The 25,692-nt window shown below is 48.3% G+C and overlaps 1 protein-coding gene across 5 annotated transcripts in view; it reads left to right on the forward strand.

Moving 5' to 3' along the window:
- SNED1 (sushi, nidogen and EGF like domains 1) overlaps nucleotides 1-25,692 on the forward strand; it is a 3,096,442-nt gene that overhangs the window by 2,617,158 nt on the left and 453,592 nt on the right. For all 5 annotated transcript variants that reach the window (XM_085634426.1, XM_085634427.1, XM_085634428.1 and 2 more), the window contains one exon: nucleotides 16,357-16,504. In XM_085634426.1, coding sequence (XP_085490552.1) covers nucleotides 16,357-16,504 — 148 coding nt within the window. The remainder of the gene's footprint in view (nucleotides 1-16,356; nucleotides 16,505-25,692) is intronic.

Here is a 25,692-nt window from a genome sequence, read left to right on the forward strand (position 1 = left end):
TGGGTGTCTAGTTTTAAAAAATGTATAGGTTTGCTAGGTTTCCCTAGGTGCAGGCAGCGCTTTGGTTTCAAAATCTACAGCTAGGCACTTTTCAAAAAAAGGGTCAGTTTTCACTGTGAGAATGTGGTGTGTCCACATTGCGTTTTGGCCCGTTTCCTGTCGCGGGCACTAGGCCTACCCACACAGGTGAGGTATCATTGATCTCGGAAGACTTTGGGGAAATCGGGGTGGGTGGAATTTTGTGGATCCACAGATTCCAGAATTTTCCACCACAGAGATGTGAGAAAAATGTGGTTTCTTTGACAAAGTTTGAGGTTTGCAAGGGATTCTGGATAACAGAACCTGGTGAGAGCCAGACAAGTCACCCCATCCTGGATTCTCCTGGGTGTCTAGTTTTAAAAAATGTATAGGTTTGCTAGGTTTCCCTAGGTGCCGGCAGAGCTAGGGTTCCAAATCTGCAGCTAGTTACTTTGCAAAAAAAAAAGGGTCTGTTTTCACAGTAAAAATGAAGTGTGTCCACGTTGTGTTTTGAGCTGATTCCTGTCGCAGGCACTAGGCCTACTCACACAAGTGAGGTACCATTTTTATCAGGAGACTTAGGGACGCACAGAATTGTAGAGCAACGGTTATTACCTTTTGACTTCGATGCATTTCTGCCTTCCAAATGAAAGACAATATGTAAAAAAGAAGTCACTTTGAAAAATGTCCTATAATTCTCATGCTAGTATGGGTACTCACAATTTTGGAAATGTGCAAATAGCTACTGTTTCTAAACTCTATTTTGTTCCAATTTAGAAATACATAGGTGTCTTTCATGCCAATTTTTCACTGCATATATTTTCCCAAATGAATTGCTATATACCCGGTACATAATAAAAAACCATTGCAAGACGCTGCTCAGTTTTGGCTCTGGGTTCGTCGGGTTCTTGGTGAACCTACAAGTCCTATATATCCCCACAACCAGAAAGGTCCAGCGGATGTAACAGTATATTGCTTTCAAACATAATTAGAAGAAGTTACAGGTGAAAACGTTGGCACAAATGGATGTTTTTTCCAACTCATTTAAAATGTTTCCTATTTTCAACTGTTAGTTTTTATAACGAAACCTTGAAGGATGTACACAAATAACCCCTTGCTGAATTTTGTATTTTGTCTACTTTTCTAAAATGTATAGCATTCCAGGATCCGTTATTGCTTTCCTACCAATTTCTACCATTAAATGGAAGAAGGTTGAAAGCACAAAAATAGGCTATGTCCCAGTAAAATGCCAAAACGGTGTAAAAAATGTTGATTTTCTGACAAAAGTCTGTCAGTCCCTGAAAGCTGGCAAAATGGTGATTTCAGCCCCACAAATCCTTTGTTGTTACCATTTGCAGGGAAAAAAATCAGACGCTTTCATTTACAGCACTTTTTTTAGCTGTATTTTGGCTAATTTCTAGGTCCCCTCCAGGGGAATCCACAAACCCTGGGTACCTTTAGAATCCCCGTGATGTTGGAAGAAAAGGACGCAAATTTAGAGCAGATACCTATGGGGTCAAAAGGTTACAGGGGCCCAAGTGCGAATTACCCCAAATAGCCAAAAAAGGCTTGGCTGGGGGGGGGGGGGGGAGGGGTTGGCCTAGCAGCGAACGGGTTAAAAAACTGCAGGCGCTTAGACACAATGAGACCCAGCCCACTTAAAGCCCTGGTTAAAGGCTAATCTATGAGGTCACTTTTCAGCGTGGCTTCACCCCTGAGAGTGCTAGAACTAGTTATGCCATTTAAGGGGCCTAGAAGTATGAAGAACGGGAAGCAGCAGCAGCAGGTGCCTTTTTCCAAATTAGCCTCAAGTTGTTTTGCAACACAGCGCCCCTTAAGAGGGAACACGGAGAAAGCAGTTCCCTTGTTAGCCACTTATGCTACTGAGTGCACTTATGTTCCGGCCTTGCAGCTGAAACAGAAGTTGGAAAATGATGACTCCTCCACTACAAAAAATACCTGTGCCTGTTGCGATTATTGTGGATTCCACTAGCGAAGAGATGGGGGGTGCAACACCCTTGTCATACAGGTGATGATCGATGGCACAGATCAGCTCCCTGGTTAGTCAAAAAATTGGCATCTATATTCTAGGATCAATCAAAGCAATAACTTGGTCATCAATAACAGAGACGACGACTCATTGAGAGCTGGGGGCCAAAAGACCCAAATGTTAAAGTCAACTAGGCAAAGTTCAATGCCCGAAGCAGTTTAAGCCGCTAGCAATGGGGTGTATGCTATTCATTGTATGACCAAAGCCCCAAAGAGGGGGCGCATGAACACTAATGTTGCAGTGGAACAAGGGACTGGGGCTGCCTTAAAACCTCTCAAATAATGGTGTTGGGGGATCAAGTGCTGATGATAAAGGTAGGCCTGCAGATAGTAGACTATTGGAGCTTCAGGCTCGATGAACGAACAGTTAGAGGCGTCTGACCCTCATGCCAAGTTTAATCGTTTCTTAGAATTGAATGCATCATAGTCGGTTTTGCTGTTTCTTAAGGAGGTTCTGGGTGAAATTAAAAGGCACAGGCAACAGCAATTTTATTTTGCAAATTAGATTAAGTAGCGCCTGGGAGAGATAAAGGGTCAAATGTCCCAGTTTGCGAATCGCTGTGAGAAATTGGAACAGCGGGTTTTGAATTGCGAGGATTAATTAGAAACAGCCCCAATGCTGAACTGAAAGTTGGAGAAAGAGATCAGGTACCTGTATGAAAAACAGGAATATTTAGAAAACCATTCAAGACAATCTAATTTGAAAATTATAGGCATGACTGGAGGGAAGGAGGACAGTATGGGCAAGGCTGCATTTGCAGAGTGTTTGATTCGATCTTTTGTTCTTCCCGTGCCGCTGAAGGATTTTACCATAATGCTAGCCCACAGGGTGCCCTCTCAGATGTCACGTAATGCTAATGTGGCAGGGAGCCCCAGGGTGACGGCAGAGAATACCCCGGGGGCACCAGGAAGTGAGGACCTACACCGTCTCCAGGGAAACCAGGGAGGAGAGGCATGACGGGAATAAAAAACCCGGAAGACGCTGAGAGCGGAGAGGAGAACGGTGACGGCGAACAGAGACACGGAGTAGACCAAGGCGAGGACGAGAGCAGGATGGCTACGGAGGAGGAGTGGGAGACCGCAAGAGGAGAAGACGGAGGCGCGAGAGGACCGGAGGTCGGCAGAAACACCAACCACCACGAAGCAGAGGCGTCCCCTGCGGAAGGCGTGCTGGACGAGGCGGCCGTGACCCTGACAGCAGGTCACGGCTTCAGGCAAGTCCTCAGGGTTGCACACGCAGGTGCTCTTCACGGGACTGTAGAGAGCAGCGGAGGGAGCAGGGGAAGTGAAGGACAGGCGAGAGAGCAGAGGCGCCTTTCTCTTCCCGTCTCCCGGTGTTGTTGGGCACTTTTGCTTATCCTTATATTTTCGGTTTGGGGTTTTCTTCACTTAGTTCACTGCTGGGGAGGGAAAGACCAGACAGTATCAGGCACCAGCCACCAGGCAGGCTAAAACAGGGCACCAGGACCCGGGGAAGCATCTGAAGTAAGAGGCCCCTTAGTGCTTGCGAGGCTGGAAAAACACCAGGGTGGGTGCAGTAGTCAGGAGAGAGTAAAAGACAGAAGAGGAGAGAAAGGGAGCGCTGGCAAATAGGAAGCCAACCAATAGAAAAGGGGACCCCTTTCTAATAGCCTCTCTCTTCTTTACCGAGGGGACGACCACTGCCAGGAAAAAAAAGGAACGGAAAGGAAGAGACGACCTCGCCTCTACGGCAACAGAGGAAGTCGTGACAGACCAGGACATCTAACCCTCCTGAGAAACCCATACCCTTTCTGTGTTTATCTAAATAAACTCCGCTATCCAAAGCAGCATAGTGGTCCGTGGTCATTGGGCAGGTGACAGCCAAGTACCCCCGCACTACTTAGTTTAATTTTGCTGATTAGAGGATTAAAGAGAAGGGGCTGGACAAAGCAATTGAGTGAAAGACTTTTTCAGCGCAAAAGGAATTCTTCTTTAGAATATTCTCTGATGTGACGATTGATACAGCTCGGAGGCGCAGAGTTTAAGAACATGATTGCATCATTTCAGTCGGCTGGCACCCAGTCATCTTTGATACAAATGGGCAAGCTTAAAATTCTCTCAGATAGTAGAAGCACAATCATTTTTTGCAGAGATAAAACATGGGGGTGCGGTTTAATATATTAGGTTGATATACTGGCTTGATTTTTTACTCCTGTGACATTGTGAGTCTAAATTTTAGTCACCCATATTAGTTACATGAGGAGGGTGGGGGCTGGGTTGCACTGGGAGGATGCAACACTCAGTAATGGCGTTGGATGCCTACAGGCGTGTGACAAAGTGTCTGGGTTGGTGGAAGGGTGGTGCGCTTGCCACAGTCGTTGGTTGAATAAGGGAAATTAGGTGGGAACCATGGGGAGTGCTGAGGTACATAAAGCAAATTTGGAGGTTTAGTGCCATCATTTTATACTGAATGTACTGCAGGTGGTCTATTTGGGGGTTTTGAGGGTAGGCTATGCAATGTTGATGTGGGTATTGAGAAATGCCAATGTGAGTTTGTTCAGGTTGGGTTTTGTAATCCACTTTAATAGGGAATGTATTTATGGATGATGTTCCTTCGATTTAATTCTACACACTTACCTCATTTTATGTATTTTATTAAGTTGTCATTGAGGTTTATAATCTATCATTCAGCATTTAGCATTGTCATGGTGTCTGCTTCAAAGCTTAAAAGCAGACACCATGACAGACATGTTGTGATAGACCTATATCACCAGATGTACATACCACAAAACCTGATTGTCTTTGGGATTTAAACTGTGCCAAACAACATTATGGATTTGGTTAATCCCAAACACTTGTCAGAGCCCTGAAGAAATCCCATGTGGACGAAACGCGTTGGCTACTGGATTTTATCTGTTTGATATATTTCTATGTGAAGAAAGGATTAATAAAGCACAAAGAAGAAAGAGAAACTCTACATTGGAAGTTCTTAAATGCGTATATAAAGACTGTGTTTATCAATCTAGTTATCAAACTCAAGCATTCAATCTTTGAGTGCTGAACCTGTTTGTGTTCTTTTGTATTTTGGAGATTTTTCCATATTTTGGAGTAGAGAGGGGTTGTACTCCTTGGTTCTTTGCACCCATGAAAGCATTATATAGTTTTCCCATTTCACTATTGTTGGCAGGTGCGGTTCTTTCTTGCCTCAAACCTTCAGTCATGTTGTATATCTTACTATTACTTCTTTGGATCAAGCCCTATAGCCTAATGGATAGTGTCCTTAATCTTTTCAAGCTTTGAAAGAGTCATGCTTGTGACAAAACACGTGCCTGCTGTTTTTCTGAAGCAAGCACCTGTAGAAATTGATTTTACACAAGATAACAAGAATATTGAATGTGCTGAATAAACCATATTTCTATGCGAACTATATTCTTAGTTTGTGGAGTTTACACTTATGTTATACTTTTTAGTGTCTGGGTAGCCAATTTCATTAAAACCTCAAATGTAGCTAAAATAACCACATTTTCCTAACATTTCTGTGTGGGATCACCATGCCGGCACAAATGTCCTACCACCCAGCTTTCTCCTTGGTCTCTGATAAAAAGTATACCTGTATTTTGGGGTGGGGCATTAGCATGCCCATTCTGGGAAGCCCCCACCCCTACATATAAAACAAACAACGCAATCCTTGGTGCCTAGTGGGCTTTCTGCCCCCACGGGGGTTCAGAAGAGGCTATTGCCCGCATCTGCCTTTTGGGGGTGTGGGGTGGAAGAAAGACTGTGGCAATTTGTTTTGGGGTGGGGGCATTGGCATGCCCATTCTGGGCAGCCCCCAACCTTACGTATAATACAAAACATTATCCCTGGCGTATAGTGGGCTTTCTGTCCCCGGAGGGTGGCAGTTAAGAGGCTATTGCCCCCATCTTCCTCCTCGGGGGGCAGAAAGACTGTGGCATTTTTTTTTGGGGGGGGGGGGGCATTGGCATTCCCATTTTGGGCTGCCCCCATACCTACCTACATAAATGAAATAAGTCTCTGGTGCCTAGTGTGCTTTCTGCCCGACCTGGGGGGCAGATTGGGGGCTGTTGCCCCATCTGCCTTCCGGGGGGCGGGGGCAGACAGACTGAAATTTGCCAGAAACATTGGGGGGGAGCAAAAGCCCATGCCCAAGGGGTTACTCCCCCCTCACTGGTGTCTAGTGGGTGTTCCCTGCCTGGGGATCACCCTCCTGCATCGATCCCCAAGCAGAGGTACCACTGGAAGGTGGAGATTCTCCCCTTTCCAACGATACCTCTGTCGTCTGCCTACGTGCTTAGGGGGCTAAGATAGCCCCACGAGCATGTAGACAGTGAAACTGAAATGAGCCAATTGGGTCATTTCAGTTTCGGTGAAATTAGGTCAGTGCACTGTGCGCGCTGATCATCATTTCACTGGGAAAAAAATGCCTTGAGAGGTTGGAGAAGCTCTTCCCCAACCTTCCGAGGATAAAAAAAAAAAGGAACTACCTCTGCTGTTTACAGCAGAGGGATTTAGTGCTTGTGTGCACATGACGGAATGGTTCCGTCATGCGCACATGAGCACTGTGGCGCATGATGGACCTATTCCGTCATGCACACCGAAAGGGTTAACATAACTTTTCATAATATATAGATCAGACCTATCACATCTGACATATGGCATCTTTGTCTTGTCAATATAACCAACTCAAACCGACTGTATTGAGCATACACTTTCTAACCAGGCATAATGCAGGACACAAAAACTGCTTTTCATTGGAAGAACATACCATCTGTCCAATCAAATACTGTAGGAAGGAGAATCAACATGTGGAGGGAGCCAAAGACTGTCTTCCAGTAGTGCTTCTTAAAGCTCTCTTTCTATTTATCACATGAGGTCTGGCGCCAGCTGCGCTGTCACTTCAGATCTAAAAAGAGTAGTTGGTACAGAAGAAGACAGATTTTCCTCACAGAGAAGCTCTGAAGGCGAGATACAAGAAGAGATTTGATGACCGAGAGAACTGTGATAGAAAGATACTGGAACAAATACTCAAGAATGATGTGGCACAGAGTGGCAGAGACGGGGGCAGATGGGGATGGAGAAAGACCGCGAGAGAAGAAGCTACACTCTGAAAGAGACACCAGGGCATAGAGGCACCAATACTAGAAAGATTCATATACTGTGTAGCCAGCAGGCTAATACATCAATGTTATTTAGGGATTGCTGTTGATCTGTTTTTAAAACTGGCTGCCATATTGTCACATCGGTGGCTTTACTGGTAAAGGTGGATAATCGACCAAATCTATAAGGAGAGATGAACCAGAGCCAGTCATGGGTATGACTTGGCCCTTAAACCAAAGTCATAAGCCGAGCCATCATAAGACATATCATGTTTGTTAGACACATTTTCACTTTCTTGTGCATTCAATTAACACTGCAAGTTCCGAGTTCGTAGACAAGAAGCACACTTCATATTTTACTTATACTCATACTGTGTTACAGAAGCTCTCCTCCAAGAAGCAAAACCCTGTTTTTGGTTTTAATTTACTAATCTGCATAATACAGTTGGAGAGAGGGCCTTGGCTATGCTCATTTGTGGCTTGTCCTTCAATTGGGCGCTAGAACCAGAGATACACCTTTGACCGAGCTAGGGTCTTGTCTGCCTTGGTTTACCCAACTATACTTACTGGTGACTCATGATATGCTCTTTTCTTCTTATGAAATAAAGTGATGTACACTGAGCTGTTAGTCCAGAAGAGGTAGATTCTCAAGGTTAAGATTGGCAGCTTCATTCTGAGCCACCAAAAGCCAGGTTTGATGCTTTTCAGTGAAGTACGGCTACACTGTATTACAGAAATCTGCAAAAAAATGTGTCTGGGCTGTATATAGAAACTGACCGGTCTTTATGTAAAATTCTGAGGAAGTAAGGCATGACCCAGTCATGCAGGTGAATCAAAGAAATGGGGAATCAGGTATTTATGCAATGAGAACCTGTCCATCATTAAGAAGCTCAAAACATGGCTGTTTTAAGGTAGTATAACTGGAACACACTCATCAATCAATCAATCAAGCATTTGTAGAGCGCACTACTCACCTGCGAGGGTCTCAAGGTGCTAAGGAGGGGGGGGAGGTAGCTGCTACTGCTCGAACAGCCAGGTTTTGAGAAGGCTCCTGAAGGTCAGCAGGTCCTGGGTCTGTCGCAGGTGGATGTGTAGGGTGTTCCATGTCTTGGCGGCAAGGTGGGAGAAGGATCTGCCGCCGGTGGTCGCTCGGTGGGTGCGTGGAGCGGTGACGAGGGCAAGGTCAGCGGAGCGGAGCTGGCGGTTGGGAGTGTGGAAGGTGAGTAGTTTGTTGAGGTATGTTGGTCCGGCGTCGTGGAGTGCTTTGTGGCCGTGGGTGAGGAGCTTGAAGGTGATCCTCTTGTTGACGGGGAGCCAGTTCAGGTCTCTCAGGTAGGCAGTGTAGGAGAGTAGGATCTGCTTCACATGGGTACCTCCACTTTTTGCTGGTGTGTCACTGTTTTTCGACCTTAGTCTGGCTGTGGCCCTGCTATTCAGGACCCCAGCCTAGCTGCTTCCTCTCTAAAATGGTTTCCATGTACATTAGGTACCTATCTATTTGGATTCTGGAGTGCCTTATAAGCTCCTAGTATATAGTATACTATGTACCTAGGGCATAGGTACCTCAGAGGCCTACCAGGGGCTGAAGCATGTATTATGCCACCCCTGGGAAGCACTCCAAAATGGCATCAGAGGTCTGCTACTGCAGCCTGCGTAAGGGTGTGCTTGCACCCCTTACAGTGGTATAGGCTACCTCTATCACTATCATAGCACACACATATAAAACCTATAAGTCACTCCTATGGCAGGCCTTAACAATCCTGAAGGCAGAGTGCTTGGTTTTTATGTGAGAGGGTGCCCCTGCATGAGCAGAGCCCCTCTGCAGCGTTCGGAGTATCTCCTCTGATGCCGTTAGTGGTGCAGCCTGACCATATACTCTTAAGTGCATTATAATCTCGAAGTAAATGCTAACTTTGGGATGGATGCACGGAAACATGTTGTGTTTGGTGTCAAACGCTTTGGAATACTACCCCCCGCCAGTTCTGGCGGCGGGGGTAGCATTCCACCCTCATAGAGGGAGAGACATGTTCACACTGGTCCAGCCCGGTAGGACTTTCTAAAGCCCTGGCATCACAAAATGGATGCTTCTGCCCCAGTCACGGGTCTGGCCTCCTGCTGCTGGCCGAAACTCCGGCAGAGGAGGCCTGGACAATAGGTTTCCTGTCCCAGGGAGGTGTAACCACCTCCCCAGACAGGCAGATGTGTATTGGGGCTGGGCAGGAGCACTCTGGTGCTTTGAAGTCTTGCACTGGGGGCACACTTGGTGTCCCTGTGCATAGTCCAGTTCGAACCGGTTGCAGGGGCTACCTGCCCCTGCTCTGGTGCGAAACTGGACAAAGGAAATGGGTGTAACCACCCCTCTTTCCAAACCCTCCCATAGGTGGGTCCCTAGAGTATATCCAACCCCCAAACTTAGTATAAGTATGGGAACCCAGTCCTTGCGACTTTAGATTACCCTGGACGAAACTCTGCAACATATATCCTGGACCTTCAACGTTGTACTTTGCCTAGAAGACTGAAGAAATCTCCCTTGGGGTCAAGGAGTGATTCCCTTGCTTGGCAGGCACCAAAGAAGCAACTGACCGGTCTGCATTGCTGAAGCTCCCGCCGAAGTCTTTGCATCACCAGAGGTGGATTTCCAGACTCCCCCGAGGCTACCCTGAGTCCACTGCAAAGCTGAGGCCCGTGGATATCGTGGGTGACGTGGAACCGTGACCCCTGGACACTGTGAACTTTTGCAGCAACACTATCTTCCTGGTCTTCCTCGAAGTTGTACTTTGGGCTCCGAGTAGCCCCAGCCTTGAGAATCTTCTGCACCGAAGATTGCTAGCCTCCACTCCACTAGTGACCCGTGGGCCAGTTTCAAGTGCGACCGCTCGAGGCTCCTTCGCGATCGCTAGCCCGTTGGCTAGTAGGTCCCCACGAAGGCAACTCCTCTTCTAATTGGGCTTTCCTGGTTGCTACAGACGTGCCCCGACTTACCCTCGCTGGGTGAGTCCCCCAGACCTTGCTGGTCTGCACCGACGTCCTTTCTCTGTTTCCAAGTGACTTGCCGGTGCCAAGGTTTGTTGGGTCTAATCTGGTCGCTGACACCGCATCACTCGACAGAGTTCGTGGGACAGCTCGAATCCGGCTCCTGGTCGTCATCGGCGCCTCCTGGACCTTGTGACTGAAGAGTCAGACACCCGTCAACTCACCTGAAGCACCCGACCTCTGTGGGCATTGGTCCATCCTGCCCTCGGTCACTGGCAAGTGACCCAGACTCTGTCCCCTCTGCTTTCAGGTTCCTCCCATCCTAGATCCAGGCTTGGATCTCTTCGGACACTTCTCCTCTTCACGGCAGCAGCACTTCTTCGCCAGCTGCCATTGAAATCGTCGACGCGACCCGACACCAAAAGACACCGATGCACCTGGCTTCCCTGGGTGAGGTAACACGAGTATTCCGGTGCTCCCGTGGGTGCTAGCCCTAGAACTTCCTAAGTCCAAAAGGGTTTGGTCCTAACTCGATTCTAAGTGTCCCTAATCTTTAAATTTCCAACCGCGACATTGCCCATGGAAGCTAACGGGAACCCGCGGTTGTGTTTACACACTGCACATGGTCCCCGTGGGTCCCCTGTGTCACTACCTTCGGTGGTTCCTTGGGGTCCCAGCGATTCTACAGGGTTTAGGCCTAGTGTCTATTCCAGTTGTGGTTCTTATACCACTTTTTTGGTATATGGTTTGGTACGCCCCTAGGGCCCAAACGTGTAATTTTGCTATTACTGTTGATTGCTAACTTGTAAATTAAGTACTTCGAACTCCAGTCTCATAAAGAGACTAGAGGGGTGTGTTTTATCTTAAATACATATATTTTAAATATATGCCTGGTGTAGTTGTCCTTTCATTTGGTCATTCAAGAGATTATAGACTGGTAAAACAAGCTGCTTTACATTCCTTCAAGACTTAGCCTGAAGGCTGCTCTCCATAGCTACCACTATGATAGCTTTCATTAAAGGTTGTCTTTAACCTATTCACCATAAGGGGTTGTTTGGACTGATACAAGGTGCCCACTATAATTAGTGGACAGCATACATCAGACCAATTTCTCACAGGCAGTGATGTGGCTCTGGCAGGGGATGTCGAGGACGAGACGTGCGGAGGCGTTCTGTATGCGTTATAGTCTTTTCTGGAGTTTGGCGGTGGTTCCCGCATAGAGGGCGTTACCATAGTCCAGCATGCTGGTGACGAGGGCCTGGGTGACCGTCCTTCTGGTGGGGATCCATTTGTAGATCCTGCGAAGCAAGCAGAGGGTGTTGAAGCAGGAGGAGGAGACAGCGTTGACTTCCTGGGTCATTGACAGTGAAGAGTCTACAATGAATCCCAGGTTGCGTGCGTGGTCGGTGGGTGTCGGCGCCGCTCCCAGCGAGACAGGCCACCGTCCCAGGCGGAGGGGGTGGAGCCGAGGATGAGGACCTCCGTCTTGTCCGAGTTTAGTTTCAGGCAACTGTTCTTCATCCATTCGGCTACGGCCTTCATTCCTTCGTGGAAGTTGGTTTTGGCAGTGGCGGTGGCGGGGTCCTTGGAGAGGGAGAGGATCAGCTGGGTGTCGTCGGCGTAAGAGACGATGTTGAGGTCGTAAGAACGGACGATAGTGGCATGTGGTGATATGAAGACATTGAAGAGGGTGGACTGAGGGCTGATCCTTGGGGTACGCCGCAGGTGATCTTGGTGGCTTCAGATCGGAATGGAGGGAGGCGGACTCTCTGGGTTCTGTCGGTGAGGAAGGAGGTGATCCAGTCCAGGGCTTTGCCGCTGATTCCTGCGTTGTGGAGGCGTGTGCATAGGGTGACGGTGTCGAAGGTGGCCGAGAGGTTTAGGAGGAGGAGGGCCGCGGTTTCGCCGTTGTCCAGTAGGGTCCTGATGAGGACGGTTTCGGTGCTGTGGTTGCTGCGGAATCTGGATTGGGATGAGTCCAGGGTGGTGTTCTCTTCGAGGAAGCGGGTCAGTCGTCTGTTGACGATCTTCTCGATGACTTTCGCTGGAAACGGGAGCAGGGAGATGGGCCGGAAGTTCTTGAGGTCCTTTGGGTCTGCCTTGGGTTTCTTGAGTAGGGTGTTGATCGCGGCATGTTTCCAGCTCTCCGGGAAGGTGGCTGTCTCGAAGGAGCTGTTGAAGATATTCCGGAGTTGGGGTGCGATGATGGGAGCTCGCTTTGTTGAAGATGTGGTGAGGGCAGAGGTCTGACGGTGAGCCGGAGTGGATGGTGTTCATAGTTTTGATGGTGTCTTCATCGTTGACGTGGTTCCAGGAGAGCAGGAGGCTGGTGTGGCGTGGGGGCGGTGAGTCTGGGGTGTCGGCGGGGTCTGAGTGTGGAAGCTGTTGTGGATATCTATGATCTTGCGGTGGAAGAAGTTGGCTAGAGAGTCGCAGAGGTCTTGTGACGGCGGGTTGTCGTTCGAGCCGGAGCTAGGGTTGGCGAGTTCCTTCACGATGTTGAGGAGTTCTTTGCTGTTGTGTGCATTGCTGTTGATGCATTCCTGGAAGGAGGTCCTTTTGGCGGTTCGAATGAGTTGGTGGTGTCTGCGGCTGGCGTTCTTGAGGGCTGCGTGGTTGTCCGGTGTCTGTTTGTGGCACCACTTCTTCTCGAGTCTTCAGCAGGTCTGCTTGGATGCCTGGAGGTCGGTGGTGAACCAGATGGCCCTTCTGTCGGTGCGTCTGTTTGAGGGATTCTTGATCGGGGCGAGTGTGTTGGTGGAGTCGTCGATCCATTGCCTGAGGTTACGGGCGGTTGTGTTGTGTCGGTGTGGTCGGTTGGGTCTTGGGCGAGGGTGGTGATTAGCTGGCTTTCAATGACCTTGTTACAGCTGCGATGGGGGATTCGTTGCGGGTGGTTGTGTGCAGTGTTTTTCTTGGAGAAGTGGATGCAGCGGTGGTCAGTCCAGTTGAGTTTGGTGGTGTGGCTGAAGGTGACGTGTTTGCTGGCGGAAAAGATGGGGTTGAGCGTATGTCCTTGTGGAGGATGGCGATTCCTCCTCCCGGTCTGTTGGTGCGGTCCCTGTGGGTGATCTTGTAGCCATCTGGGATGGCTATGGCAGCGTTGGGTGCCGATGAGGGGTTCATCCTGGTCTCCGTCAGGAAGGCGATATCCGGGAAGGATGAATCGAGCAGGTCCTAGAGTTCGACTGCGTGCCTGTGGACGGAGCGGGTGTTGAGTAGTATGCATCTGAGATGGTTGTGGCCTGCCCTGGTGGGAAGGGCAGGTCGTGCTGGTGTACACTGGCTGGTGAAGCTGCAGTTTCGGCAGTTGAAGGGTCTCTGGGTGCGCCTCGGGGTGGCCTGGAAGCAGGTAGATGAACGGCCGGTTTTGAGTGCTGGAGGAGGTTCGCGTCGTAGCTGTGTCGGGTGTTGTGGCGCTCGCGGGGGTCAGGTGGTCTAGCGCTGGGCGTGATCCAGGCGCGGACGGGGGCAGACGAGCTTGCCTTAGGCACGCCTTGAGTGCCCAAGCGGCGTGCCCGCTGCGCACAGCCGCGCAGCGGCCGCCATTAAGAACGGGAGGTGGGAGGGAGGAGCAGCTGGGAGGTGGGTGGGAGGGCGCATGGGCGAGTGAGGGGGGCGGGGACGCAGCGGCGGGAAAACACTCAGCGAACAGCGGGGGAGAGGAACCAGAAGAGTGGACAAAAACCAGTGAAAATGCTGAAAATAAAAAGAAACAAGAGCAGGCACAGACAGACACAGTAGCCCAGAAGAGTGGGCAAAAAAACTGTGAAAACGCTGAAAATGAGAAAGAAGCGAGAGTGGGCACAGGAGGCTCGAACTTGGCCTCATGGCAGCAGCAGTGGGAGGAAGGACACGGGCACAATCAGGTGGTGCTAGCTGTCTGAATGCAGGGTCAAGGGTCGCTCTCCTCACTGCACAGCGGCCGCCATTAAGAAGGGGAGGTGGGAGGGAGGAGCAGCTGGAATATGGGTGGGAGTGCGAATGGGCGAGTGAGGGGGGTGGGGACGCAGCGGCGGGAAAACACCCCTCGAGCAGCGGGGGAGAGGAACCAGAAGAGTGGGCAAAAACCAGTGAAAACGCTGAAAATGAAAAGAAACGAGAGCGGGCACAGGCAGACACACTAGCCCAGAAGACTGGGCAAAAAAAACAGTGAAAACGCTGAAAGTGAAAAAGAAGCGAGAGCGGGCACAGGAGGCTCAAACTTGAGCTCGTGGCAGCAGCAGTGGGAGGAAGGACACGGGCACAATCAGGTGGTGCTAGCTGTGCGGCGTGGGTAGCGACCTGCCTGAACGCAGGGTCAAGGGTCGCTCCCTGATCCTGTAGCGCCCGGAAACCCTAACGGGGTAGCTGAGCTCAGTATAAATGTTATGAGTAAATACAATAAATATGCATCCACTCACTCAAAAGGTCGGCATAAAAAGGCTACTGGTCCCCCTTAACATGTCAATTTCAATTCCTATTGTGGATCTTTAGATCTTTCCTTTTTCTTCCTTTACCCTGGCCCCTCATACCTCTTCTGTGGTTTGTGAATCATTAGGTAAATTCCATCTCTTTGCAACCACCACTTTTGCATACTGAGAATCTGGATATTATATTCACCATTTCTGGCCTGGCCTTAGTAGTATATGCGAGCAGAACTTTTGAGACCTCACCTTTCCTGAATGAACCACAACCCAAGTTTCATTTGAGGTGCGTCATGAATCATGGCAGAAGCGACACCCTGCAAATGAAAGGGTGATACCGAAAACTATGGCAAAGCTTACCTTGTAGAAAATCATTACACCTTCAAGAACCCTGACATCCATTTGAGGTTAGTAGGTGTGGTAGTATTTGAAATCTCACTGCCTCCCATTCCTCCTGTTTTAGCATTTGTATTTATGGATAAAAAATCCTAACACAGTAATCTCCATTCACTTAGTTGTGTAGAACCTTTGAGCGTCACTAAATCGTATGAATAAATGTACTACACACAGACATTTTGAAAGACTGGTGTGGTGTGCAGTTTATATTCTATCTTGCAGGCTCGCCAGTAAGGTTATAGTGATACAAAGACATAGGGCCTCATTTATGAGGTTTTGTCTTAGGGCAGCGCCGCAAGGATTCTTGCTGCTCCGCCCTACATCAAAACAAAAGGGCAGGAATGCGCCATATCTATGAGATATGGTGCATTCATATCCTTTTCCCCTGCGCTGGCGTACAATGGACTACCATACGCCAACATCTTTACACCATGGAGCAAGGATTGCCAGCGTTGGGTGGGCTGATTGAGTTTTTGCAGGAAGGTACACCTACCTGCTCAAAATCAATCAATTCAGGTGATTTCCTCTTTCTAAGTGTGCTGCTGACTGCAGCACACATAGAAAAAGGAAGATATGAGGAGCTTTGCGCCTCCCTAACGTAAATCTGGGAATGCTTCAGATTCCATGGGTGTTGTGTGGAAACACCCACAGCAACACACATGGAACACCCCTTTCATGCATTGTTCAGCGTGAAAGGGGCACATAGTTGAAGGCCATGAAAGCCACAAAAAGTGGCTTTACGTGGGCTTGTAAATATGCCGGGACACATTGCGCCACCAGAACGTCAAAAAGTGATGTTCCGGCAGCGCAAAAGGGCTCATAAATGAGGCCCATAGTGTGGAAGCAGAAAAAGCCCCCCTGACAGTCAAGTTTACATGTGCATGATTTTGGCACCAAAGAAATGCTCAAGCAGGCAGGTTCAGGGCTAAGTGTTAAGCTTAAAGCACTAGTAAAGCAGACCACATCTACCTCTGTGAGAGATTGTGAGAGAGAGCTTCAGCAGTCTACCATGGGCACTCGATCAGAGAACAACCTTGGCTGCAGTCCTGTGGCACAGGTGGTCACAACAGCTTTGTGAGTAAAAGGATGCTAAAGTAAGATTCTGAATATATTATTGAGAACAAAAGGCAAACATATTCAAACACACACACGGATGAGGGAATTGGGCCTACCGCGACTTGAACCTAAGGAGCATGCCCCTCTAAGCAGTTAGACAGTGACTAGGGACATTCTTCCATATCTTCTGATTTCGGAGGACAATTTTTATACTAATTGACTACCTGGACTCAAGTCTGTGACAGAGAAAGGCATTCACCAGTGTGAAAAAAGATGAGCTACTAGAACAAGAGGGATACATTTTATTCAAAGTGGGTTGGGTTAAAGGGTCCACAGGTTATTTATTACATTTTCCATGTTTGTTATTTTTTTTCCTACAGTACAGTTGGATAGTCCCAATGATCGGCGATGGAGTCCTGGTGCAAATCAATCTAGAACTCTGCGGAATAGGCTGCCCCCAGCATATTTTCCCCAAGTGCGTCTTCTGATAGACCATGAAATACCTGAGGAAACGACGTTGGCCCCGAGGTAATGTACTTTATTTACAAAATATGAAAATCAACAAGAGTATATACACTAAACGGAGATATTTCTGTATTTACCATTCGCTATCCATATTTTGTCTTCCAACACCCCCACATTTGTTTGCTTAAACTCAAAAAATGATTACAGCTCTTAAATGGTGTCAAACCTGTCCGATGGACCCCGTACAGTGACTTGAGTCTAAGAATTGATCATCAAACATACCTCCTGAAATTATGAGTATACACAATGCAGGCATTCCTCAGAGTACGCTCCTTAACTCATTCTGATGCATAATCAAGACTGTTCAACTGACAAAACAATCACAAACCCAAGAATCAAGCCAACTACTGCCCGATCTCAAACCTTTCAAATTCGATTAGGATTCTGAAGTACATGGTTAACTTAAAAGTCCACCAGGCTATGTATGACTAACAATTGGGCTTCAAACCCACCCGATATAGTAAGTCATTTCAGACAGAGGTTCCAAAATAACTCATCCCTGCCCTGGCTAGTAATAAGTCAGCATCCCTTCTTATCCATGAAAAATGTTTTCCTACAAAGCAGTAGACAATCATACTTATTTCAGAATTTTCTGAGAATTGGTGGGTTTAATGGGACTACGTCATAGTCGAACAAATACTTTCTTTTGAACCAGAAAAGGCAAATCCAAACAGACATGACTATAAGCAGAAAACTAGGGAAAAACTGAGATACCATCCTTACTGTTCAGTGTGTAACTATGCCCACTCACCCACTATGATCCTCGGTTAACACTGAATGCTGTTGAAGATGTATGAAGAAGACACCCAAATCCATTTCTAACTGGGCAAGGTCCTGGGCTCATATCAGTGACCCAGAATGTCAAGAGCGCATTCACTACTCAATAAGAATGTCCTGCAATTCATCTGAAATGAGATGGATTCCTGGTGATGGACACTCGAAAGATGAACCCATTCCGTTTATTTGGCACATGCTTTTGAATCCCTTTTGTCCGAGTGATCGTCCATGTTCATGTGAACATTCGGGATAAAAATATAAACTCCATAAAAACAATTTTTTAAAAAGCAAATGCAAAAAAGCGACTACAATGTGACTACACTTACTAGAAAATCCTCCTCTATGTTGCCGGTGCCACTAACCTGTGATAACTTTCCAAGCTCAATCCACGGGAGCGACGAGAATATCCCCACACTCTCACAGTCCTTCCATGGGTGGGAAGATTCTATACACTCACACCCCTCAAAATAACCATGAGAAGTGTGGGGATCAGAAGCCAAGACAAGACACTTCACATCCCCCAGCGGCTTCCTTCTAATAAAACCAGAGATGTGGAAAACCTATAGGGAGAACAAGAAGGATAACATTAGGAGTCTATTTCCCCTTCCATATAACATTACATAACAGGAGTTAACTCAGAGCTGGCCCTGCAACAGACACACTGCCCCTTACCGGCTGGACACCTCCAGGTGTAATGAAAGTTCTGACAATCAGCAGTGTAGGTAGAGTGATATTCCAAAAATGCAGGTTACAATTTCTGCCTCCGCTTCCATCAAAGATGTACTGTTAAGTAAGTATACCCCGAACACAACAAAAAAGGGGATACCAACAGAGCAGATAAGCTCTCTGCAATAATATGATAAATTCTAGCCCTTTCTTGACTTTAAAGGGCAACAAAAATAAAGAGCTATCAGTCACTGCGCAGTGTTAAACACCAATTCAAATAAAAAGATGAGGCGCGTGTCGCGCGTGTATAAAAATGCTAGCATGTAACAAACAAAAGAAACGCGCACCACGCGTGAGGGAAAAAGCCGTTAATATGCACGGCCGGTGCAGCGGGTTACAATGTATCTTTCAGTGTTGCGCGGGAACTTCAAAAGCGGCCGCGGCCGGTGCAGCAGGTTACAATGTATCTTTCAGTGTTGCGCGGGAACTTCAAAAGCGGCCGCGTCTTACCCCAGGTTACAGAGTTGCCTTGCGCGCAGCCCGGAAATATCAAACGCGGCAGCGTCTTGCACCTAAAGCAAGGTGCGGCCACGAGTAAAACTTAACCCGCGGGAGCTCCAAAAATTCGGACTTGGGTAGAAGGTACGGCGGGTAACCAAAAAGAAAACTGATTAGGAAGCGGAAGGCAGGGTTAATCCAAACAATGGATCGAACTTCAGGAGGACTCCAGGAATGTTGAGTCAGAAGGGCGGGGAGCTAGGATCACGAGACCGAAAGCCAAGCAACGGCTCTTTGGCACATCAGTGTATTTAAAGGAAGGGAGTGTCTAAAAACTCCGCCTCCATTCAGGCAGCCAGGGACCTGCTCTAAAGTGTATACTGCTACAGGGCAAGCACTCAGTTCCCTCTACAACCCCACGTGACAGTGCAAGTGGCCTGATTCCTAACACTCTAACTCACTGTGGATTCAATAATTAAATGTAAAGCTTTGTTTTGCATTTGCGCTGTGTTTATAGGCAGTGGTCCCAAGAGTTTTTTGCGAACCTGCATTCACCATGAACCCGCAAGAAACCACAAGAAAACTGAAATATAGGAAACAGAGGGAAACCTTCAGGGCATTAGGTCCCACACTCTGGTACAATCTGGTCCTTCTTTATGTAAACTACCTATCAACAGTCTGGTTAGGAAAAACTTTAACTCCATCCTTTTTATACAACTCTTTAGCAGTTAAGACAACTTGATAAGCTACACGCTTGAGCCACTTTGAAAGGAGAAAGTTCTTACAATTAATGTGAGACCATGCTGTGACTAAGCTCTCGGTACTCCAGTTGCCATCCAGGATCATTTTTAGACTTTAGTCAGTACTACACAAAAGAACATCAGAGTTTAGCAGGAACTTCCCCATGTGACTGAAGGCTACTGACAGAATGGGCAAGGCAGGGTAATTCCAGCTAATCAAGAATTTGTCTGAGACCAGTATTGTTGATGGAGGTGTAATCCTTTATCTTGAACTTGAATGTTACCCAGTATCATGACGTTGGTCCCACTTTGATAGTAAAGGGCTGTGTACATATCAGATTGTATGTGATTGCATGCCCCTCATCTATAGGCCCTTTCCAGAGCCAATTGAAGCTGCATACTTGAAACATTCCAAGACTACCCTATTGCTAAAAACAGTATAGACCCAAGACATTTGTCTAGTTATAGGCCTACCGCCAAATCTCCAGTCTTGGCTAAAATCTTAGAGACGGTCGTCACTAGGCAGGCCACATAGCATCTTGAAGCTAATAACTTGCTGGGTGACATTGAAGGAAAGTATTGTCTGCTTTTATGGTTACCCCCACTTTTTGCCTGGTGCTATTCTGTTTCTGGCTAGTGTGACTGGGATCCTGCTAACCAGGACCACAGTTTCTGTGCTTTCTCCCCTAACTTGGTTATGGTAAGTACTTAGGTACCTCCCAGATTGGATATTGGTGTACCCTTATAAGTCCCTAGTATATGGTACTGAAATACCCAGGGCATAGATACTCCAGGGGTACCCCATGGGCTGAAGAATGTATTATGCCACCCATGGGAGACCACTCAAACTGTAACTACAGGCCTGCCATTGTAGCCTGTGTAATCTGGTGCTAGTACCACTTACAAAAGATATAGATTTCCCTATATCTAAGGTCACTGCACTTAAAACCTATAAGTCACCCCTAAAGCAGGCATTTCAATCCTGAAGGCAAGGTGCTCAGTTCTAAGTGTGAGGGTGCCCCAGCATGAGCAGGACACCCCTAAAACCTTCGGAGTCTATTCTCCATGGTTGTAAGTGAATCAGCCATTATGATACTTAGAGTGGCCATGCGTCATCAAGCGATGACCATCTCTAAACTGGCTGTAATGAACCCTGTAAAGATGTTGGAATCATACCCCTATGCTGTAAATGGTGTGGGAGGTATGATTCCATGCACTGTAAAGCTCCTCCAGGAGGCCCTCAGTGCTCCAGGTACCAGCCTTCTAGACTGGGACAGCACAACATGGCTGCTGCCGACCAGAGACAAGATTCTGCCCTCCTGCTGCTGAGCCAAGCTCGAGCAGCGGAAAGCAGAATAGGTATCCTATCACAGGGAGGTGTGATCACCTCCCAGACAATGTTTAGTGTATTGGGACCGGGTGTGAGCGCATGCCAGCGCCACTCAGTTTGCCTGAGGGGCACATTTGGTGCTCTCCTTGCATAGTCCAGTTCAAACCAGCTCGGGGAGATGTTGGCTTCTGTTCTGGCGCGAAACTGGACAAAGGACACAGGAGTATCCTCCTTACTGTCCAACTCCTCCCCTGAGAGGAAACCCTGAATTGTCCAAACCCTTCACTTGGGGGCTTTCGTGAGGGTGGCTCCCTAGATTCGTCGTGGAACATGATTAATATCAAAACACCAATTCTTCGACAGTCTGGGCATTCTGGACTTCACTGGACTTCACTCTGGGCATCAACTGGGAAGACTCCTGCTGCTCCTGGTCCCATCGCCCTGCTCGTCTGCTGCAACGTTCATGCCTGTGCTCCATACAGGAACCTTCCAAGGCTTGTGGACATCGAATTCACCTTAAGGAATCTCCCTTGAAGTGAAGGAGTCACTTCCCTGCATCTGCAGGCACCACAATGAAGGTGACCGGTCTGATCCTGGGCTCTCATGGACTCCAAAAGTCTCAGCAACACAGGTGTTGCTTCTTCACATCCTTCAAGGCCTGCCCTGTCCTCTCACTAAGTTTGAGGCCAGTATCCCTCATCGGAGCTGCCGGAATCGATCCCCTGTGCATCGCGTCAAATTGCTGTTGCAAAGGCTTGTTGGCTTCCTTTCACCAAGATCTCCGGGCTCCAAGTAGCCCCAACCTCAAGCATCCATGTGACCAAGATCTTCGTCCTCATCGCATCACTTGCATCGTGGGCCTGCATCTTTAGTGAACTGTTCTAGGTCCTCTTGCGACTCCAGTGCCTCCAGCCTGTGGGTTCTCTTGAGCGTTTTCCTTGATTTCAGCAGGCTCCCCTGATTGCTGGGGCCTGCTCTGACTCCCCTGCTTATGGTGAGTCACCTGGAGCTTGCTGGTCCCGGCAATGCACCTTCTTTGCTTTCCACGTTGTTTGCAGTTGTCATGGCTTGTTGGTGCTCCCAACGGACACCGACCCCTCAACTCTCGGCATCCGACGTGGGACAGCTTGTGAACGGCTCCTGGTCTTCCACAGCGTCACCTGGTCTGCTCAGCTGCAGCTCCAAGGTCACCGCCCGGCTCGCCTGCAGCACCCGACATCAGTGGGCATTTGTCTTCCATGCCTCCTGGTCACTTCTGAGTGGCAACAAATCTTTCCCTTCTGCTTGCAGGTACTTCTCATCTTGAATCCACCTTTGGGTACCACCATACACTTTAACCTTCTCCAGCAGCAATATCGTCCTGAAGTCCTCCGCTAGTCTGCCCAGCTAGGATAATGTGTGTGCTTTCCATTTTAGTAGTTCAGATCTAGTCATGGCGAGTGCATCAGCGTAATTTCTTTCGCTATACGTTCCGTTGTCGGAAGATCTTTATGCCCAAGTATGTAAGCCCCTCGGGAGCCCATTCAAAAGGAAACATTTCCGTCAATCTTATACGGTCCACTCTGGGGATTGTCAGGCTCAAGGCTTGTTTTTTCTGTAAGTTAACTTTAAAACCCGACGCCTGTCCAAAAGTCGTCATCTAAGGGGCGGTAGGGAGGTAAATGGATGCGTCAAAATCAACTGTACGTCATCTGCTTGCAATTAAATCTTGTGCTCCCTGTCGCCCATGCATAGACCTGTAAAACCCCATGTTGGTTGAGGTGTTCATGTATAATGCAAATAGCACGGGCGTCAGGGGGCAACCCTGCACTGTACTCCGCGTAATTCCAAAAGCTTGGGACGTTGTTCCATTTACCCTGACCTTAGCTTACAAAGCGGCTTAGTTGCACTGAACCCAACGCTGGAACCTTTCCCCAAGCCCGAACCTAGCAAGTAATTCTTGCAGGTATGACCAATGCCCCCTTTTCTAAGGCTTTTTCTGCATCGACTGACAGTACCACTGTCGGAGACTGTGTTTCATGCGATTTCTCTAGGATGTGACAGAGCCTCTTGGTGCCATCACTGCAGTTCCTCTCCGGGTCAATGAGTCCTTGCATGTATGAGGCTAGCTGTGCTGCCAATACGCTAGTAAAACGTTTTAGGTCAACATTCAACAATGAGATGGGCCTGTACGAGGCGCACTTCACAGGGTCTTTCCCAGGCTTTGGGAGAACAATGATGGAGGCCATATACATAGTGCGGGTGAGGCTACCAGTCTCACTGAAGGAATCATAAAGGCGAGTAAGAGTGGAAACAAGCTCCATCTTAAATGTTTTATAAAATTCCAAGGTGAAGCCATCCTCCCCAGGGGCCTTATCCAAAGGCAGCCCGGAGTATCTCGTCCCTGCTGATATCAGCGTCCATAGAGGACACCCCTAGCGGTGGAAGTCATGTCACCGGGGCATCAGCCACATAGTCCCTCGCTGCCCTCCCGTCCAGCGGTTCCGCTGTATATTGAGTGTAGTAGAAGAGTTCAACTTCACCCATTATGAGATCATCAGTCGGCACCCGTTCGCCTTCCGAATTCTCAATCTCCATAACTCGACGTTGTGCCTCTTGGGAACGCAACTTATGTGCTAACAGTCTATCCGCTTTGTTTCCTCCCTCATAATACATCTGTTTTGTGCGTATCAAGGCATATTTGTCTCTGTCTGCGTCCAGCGCTTTCAGCTGTTTCCCTGCCATGGTAAGTTGGCGTCCCAATCAGACCTCTCCTGTACGTTGGTGGACTTCTTCCAGCTCCCTAACCCTGCCCTCTAGAGCCTCGCATTTAGCCCTCCTTTCCTTGTTAGCATTCGCCAAGATAGCCAAGAAATGGCCTCTGAGGACTGCCTTAAGCGTGTCCCAGAGCAATGCGTCTGGAGTTGAGCCCTCGTCGTTTGTGCTCAGGAAGTCCTGAATGTATTTCTGGATCTGCTCCACATTCTGCTCATAAGTGAGTATTTTATTATTCAATCGCCACCACCTCTGGAGGGTCAAGCCTCTAGGCAGCTTCACTAGTAGTGTAATGGGGGAATGATCTGAGAGTGCTGCCTCCCCTATAGACGCTGCCACTGTAGCATGAGTTATGCGTGTAGAGATGAGGAAGAAATCTAAGCGTGTGTATGTCTGATGGGCGGTTGAAAAGAAGGTGTATTCTCTCGCCCCTGGGTTGCGCTGGTGCCCCACATCCACCCGCCCCACCTCTTGCCAGTCAACTCTTGGTGGTGTCCGATAGTGCCCCTGTTTTACCAGACCTAGACACAGATCTATCTAGCTATATAGTAATCCCCTCCTATCATCAAGTCCTCGGCTGGTGACGTCAACACCTCCCCCAGGGCCTGTCTAATAAATGTCTCTTGGGCATCATTTGGGGCCAGTGAAACCAAAGTGTAGGTGCGGCCCCCGACCTCCACCCACAGGGCTAATAGTCTGCCTGTAATATCGGCTTGTATGGAAAGGACCCTTCCAGAGAAGTGTGTTGCACACAAAATTACCACTCCCGCCCGTTTCCCATGTGTGGATGAGAAATATTGTCTGTCAAACCACTGCGATCTGAGCCGCCGCCAGTCTGCGCATACTTAATGCGTTTCTTGTAAGAGACATACATCACATCCGGACTCCTTCAGAAAGGTGAGTAAGGCTAATCTTTTCGTGGGTGCATTTAGGCCTCTAACATTGAGGCTCAGTATCTTAATAGTTTGGTCGGGCATCCCCTTGTTGCATGTAAGCGTGCTGTATGAGGGTCAAATAGTGTGCCCAAGCCTCCTGGGCCCCACGGGCGGCCAGCCCCATCATGTACAAAGAAAGGAATTGGATTATTGTATCCCAGAGGTTAGTCTTGCTCTTCGGGAGTTGCTGAAGTATACCGACCCCCATGGGATCCCTGAGGAGGGGGGCAGTGACCAAACCACCCAACCCCCCCCAGTGACAAGACCACCCAATGCCGGGTAGAAGGCATGTCCCTGGTCCTTCAGTGGGGTGCCTAATTGTTTATTAATCCCATATATCTGCTGAGGTACTTCTTTTGTTAGAATGGATTCCACCGCTGTCTCCTCCACACCCCCTGGGAGGCCCATCTTGACCCCTTGAGCCACTTTTCTGTCAGGGTTAATTACTGGATCCTTCCCTTAAGAAGAAAAGAAACAACTGAAAGAACTCCAATTTAAAGTCAACGAAGAACATGACCTTCAACATACTGAACACATTGATTAATAAAAGAATATCACCAATGGCGGTTGGTCCATGAACCTAGCATCCAGCCTTCTCCATGTTTCAGGCCCGATATGATATGTAGGGGGAGAGGGAGCCTCTGCTGGGCGAGGCCAGCCCCACCGCTGGACTCAGTCTCTCGATCGACTCTGCAACTCGCAGGGTCCAGGTGAGATCTCCCGGGCTCTACAATGAGGTCTTCTGTCTCGGCTTCACGTTGCTCTAGTTGCCGTAGAAGGGCTTCCCTTTCTTATGGTAAACAACCTTTACAACGCAAGAAGGGCTATGATGTGCAGTGTCGCTTACACTTCCATTGACCATGGGTAGCAGGGAACATCTCCTAACATGGAACATTAGGAGACTTAATGATCATAGGAAGATCAGGAAGGTCATTGCTTACATGAAACGGCATCAGATAGATGTTACGCTGATACAAGAGTCTCACTTGTCCCCACACAGTAGCTTATTGGCGTTCAAAATGTTTCCAGGTAAGGTTTCTGCAGCAGGATTCACATTGCATGCTAGGGGGGGTCTTGACCTGGGTGAGCCCAAAGTCAGGAATTTCGGTGCAGGTACTTGAAATAGATCCTAATGGCGGGTATGTTATTGTGCAGAGTCAGAAAGACGCCTTTGATGTCATTTTAGTAAACATAAATGGGTCTAATTATGATGACCCACAATTTTATCATGGCTTGGGAAGGCGTCTGCTCCGTTACAGGGGCTCCTCAATATTTGTGGGCGGAGACTTCAATTGTATTCTGAACCCTAATAAGGACTGCTCGAGGGGTCCACAGCGTCGTCATTCAGCAGCGGCTGGCGTGATCCTAGAACTCATGGAGGGCTTAGAACTGACGGACATCTGGAGACACATTTCCCCCCTAATATTGCTGGCTTCACTCACTACTCTGCGCCCCATGACAGTCACACGAGAATTGACTACTGGCTAGCGT

Source organism: Triturus cristatus, chromosome 11 (genome assembly GCF_964204655.1).
Source record: "Triturus cristatus chromosome 11, aTriCri1.1, whole genome shotgun sequence".
NCBI lineage: Eukaryota > Metazoa > Chordata > Amphibia > Caudata > Salamandridae > Triturus > Triturus cristatus.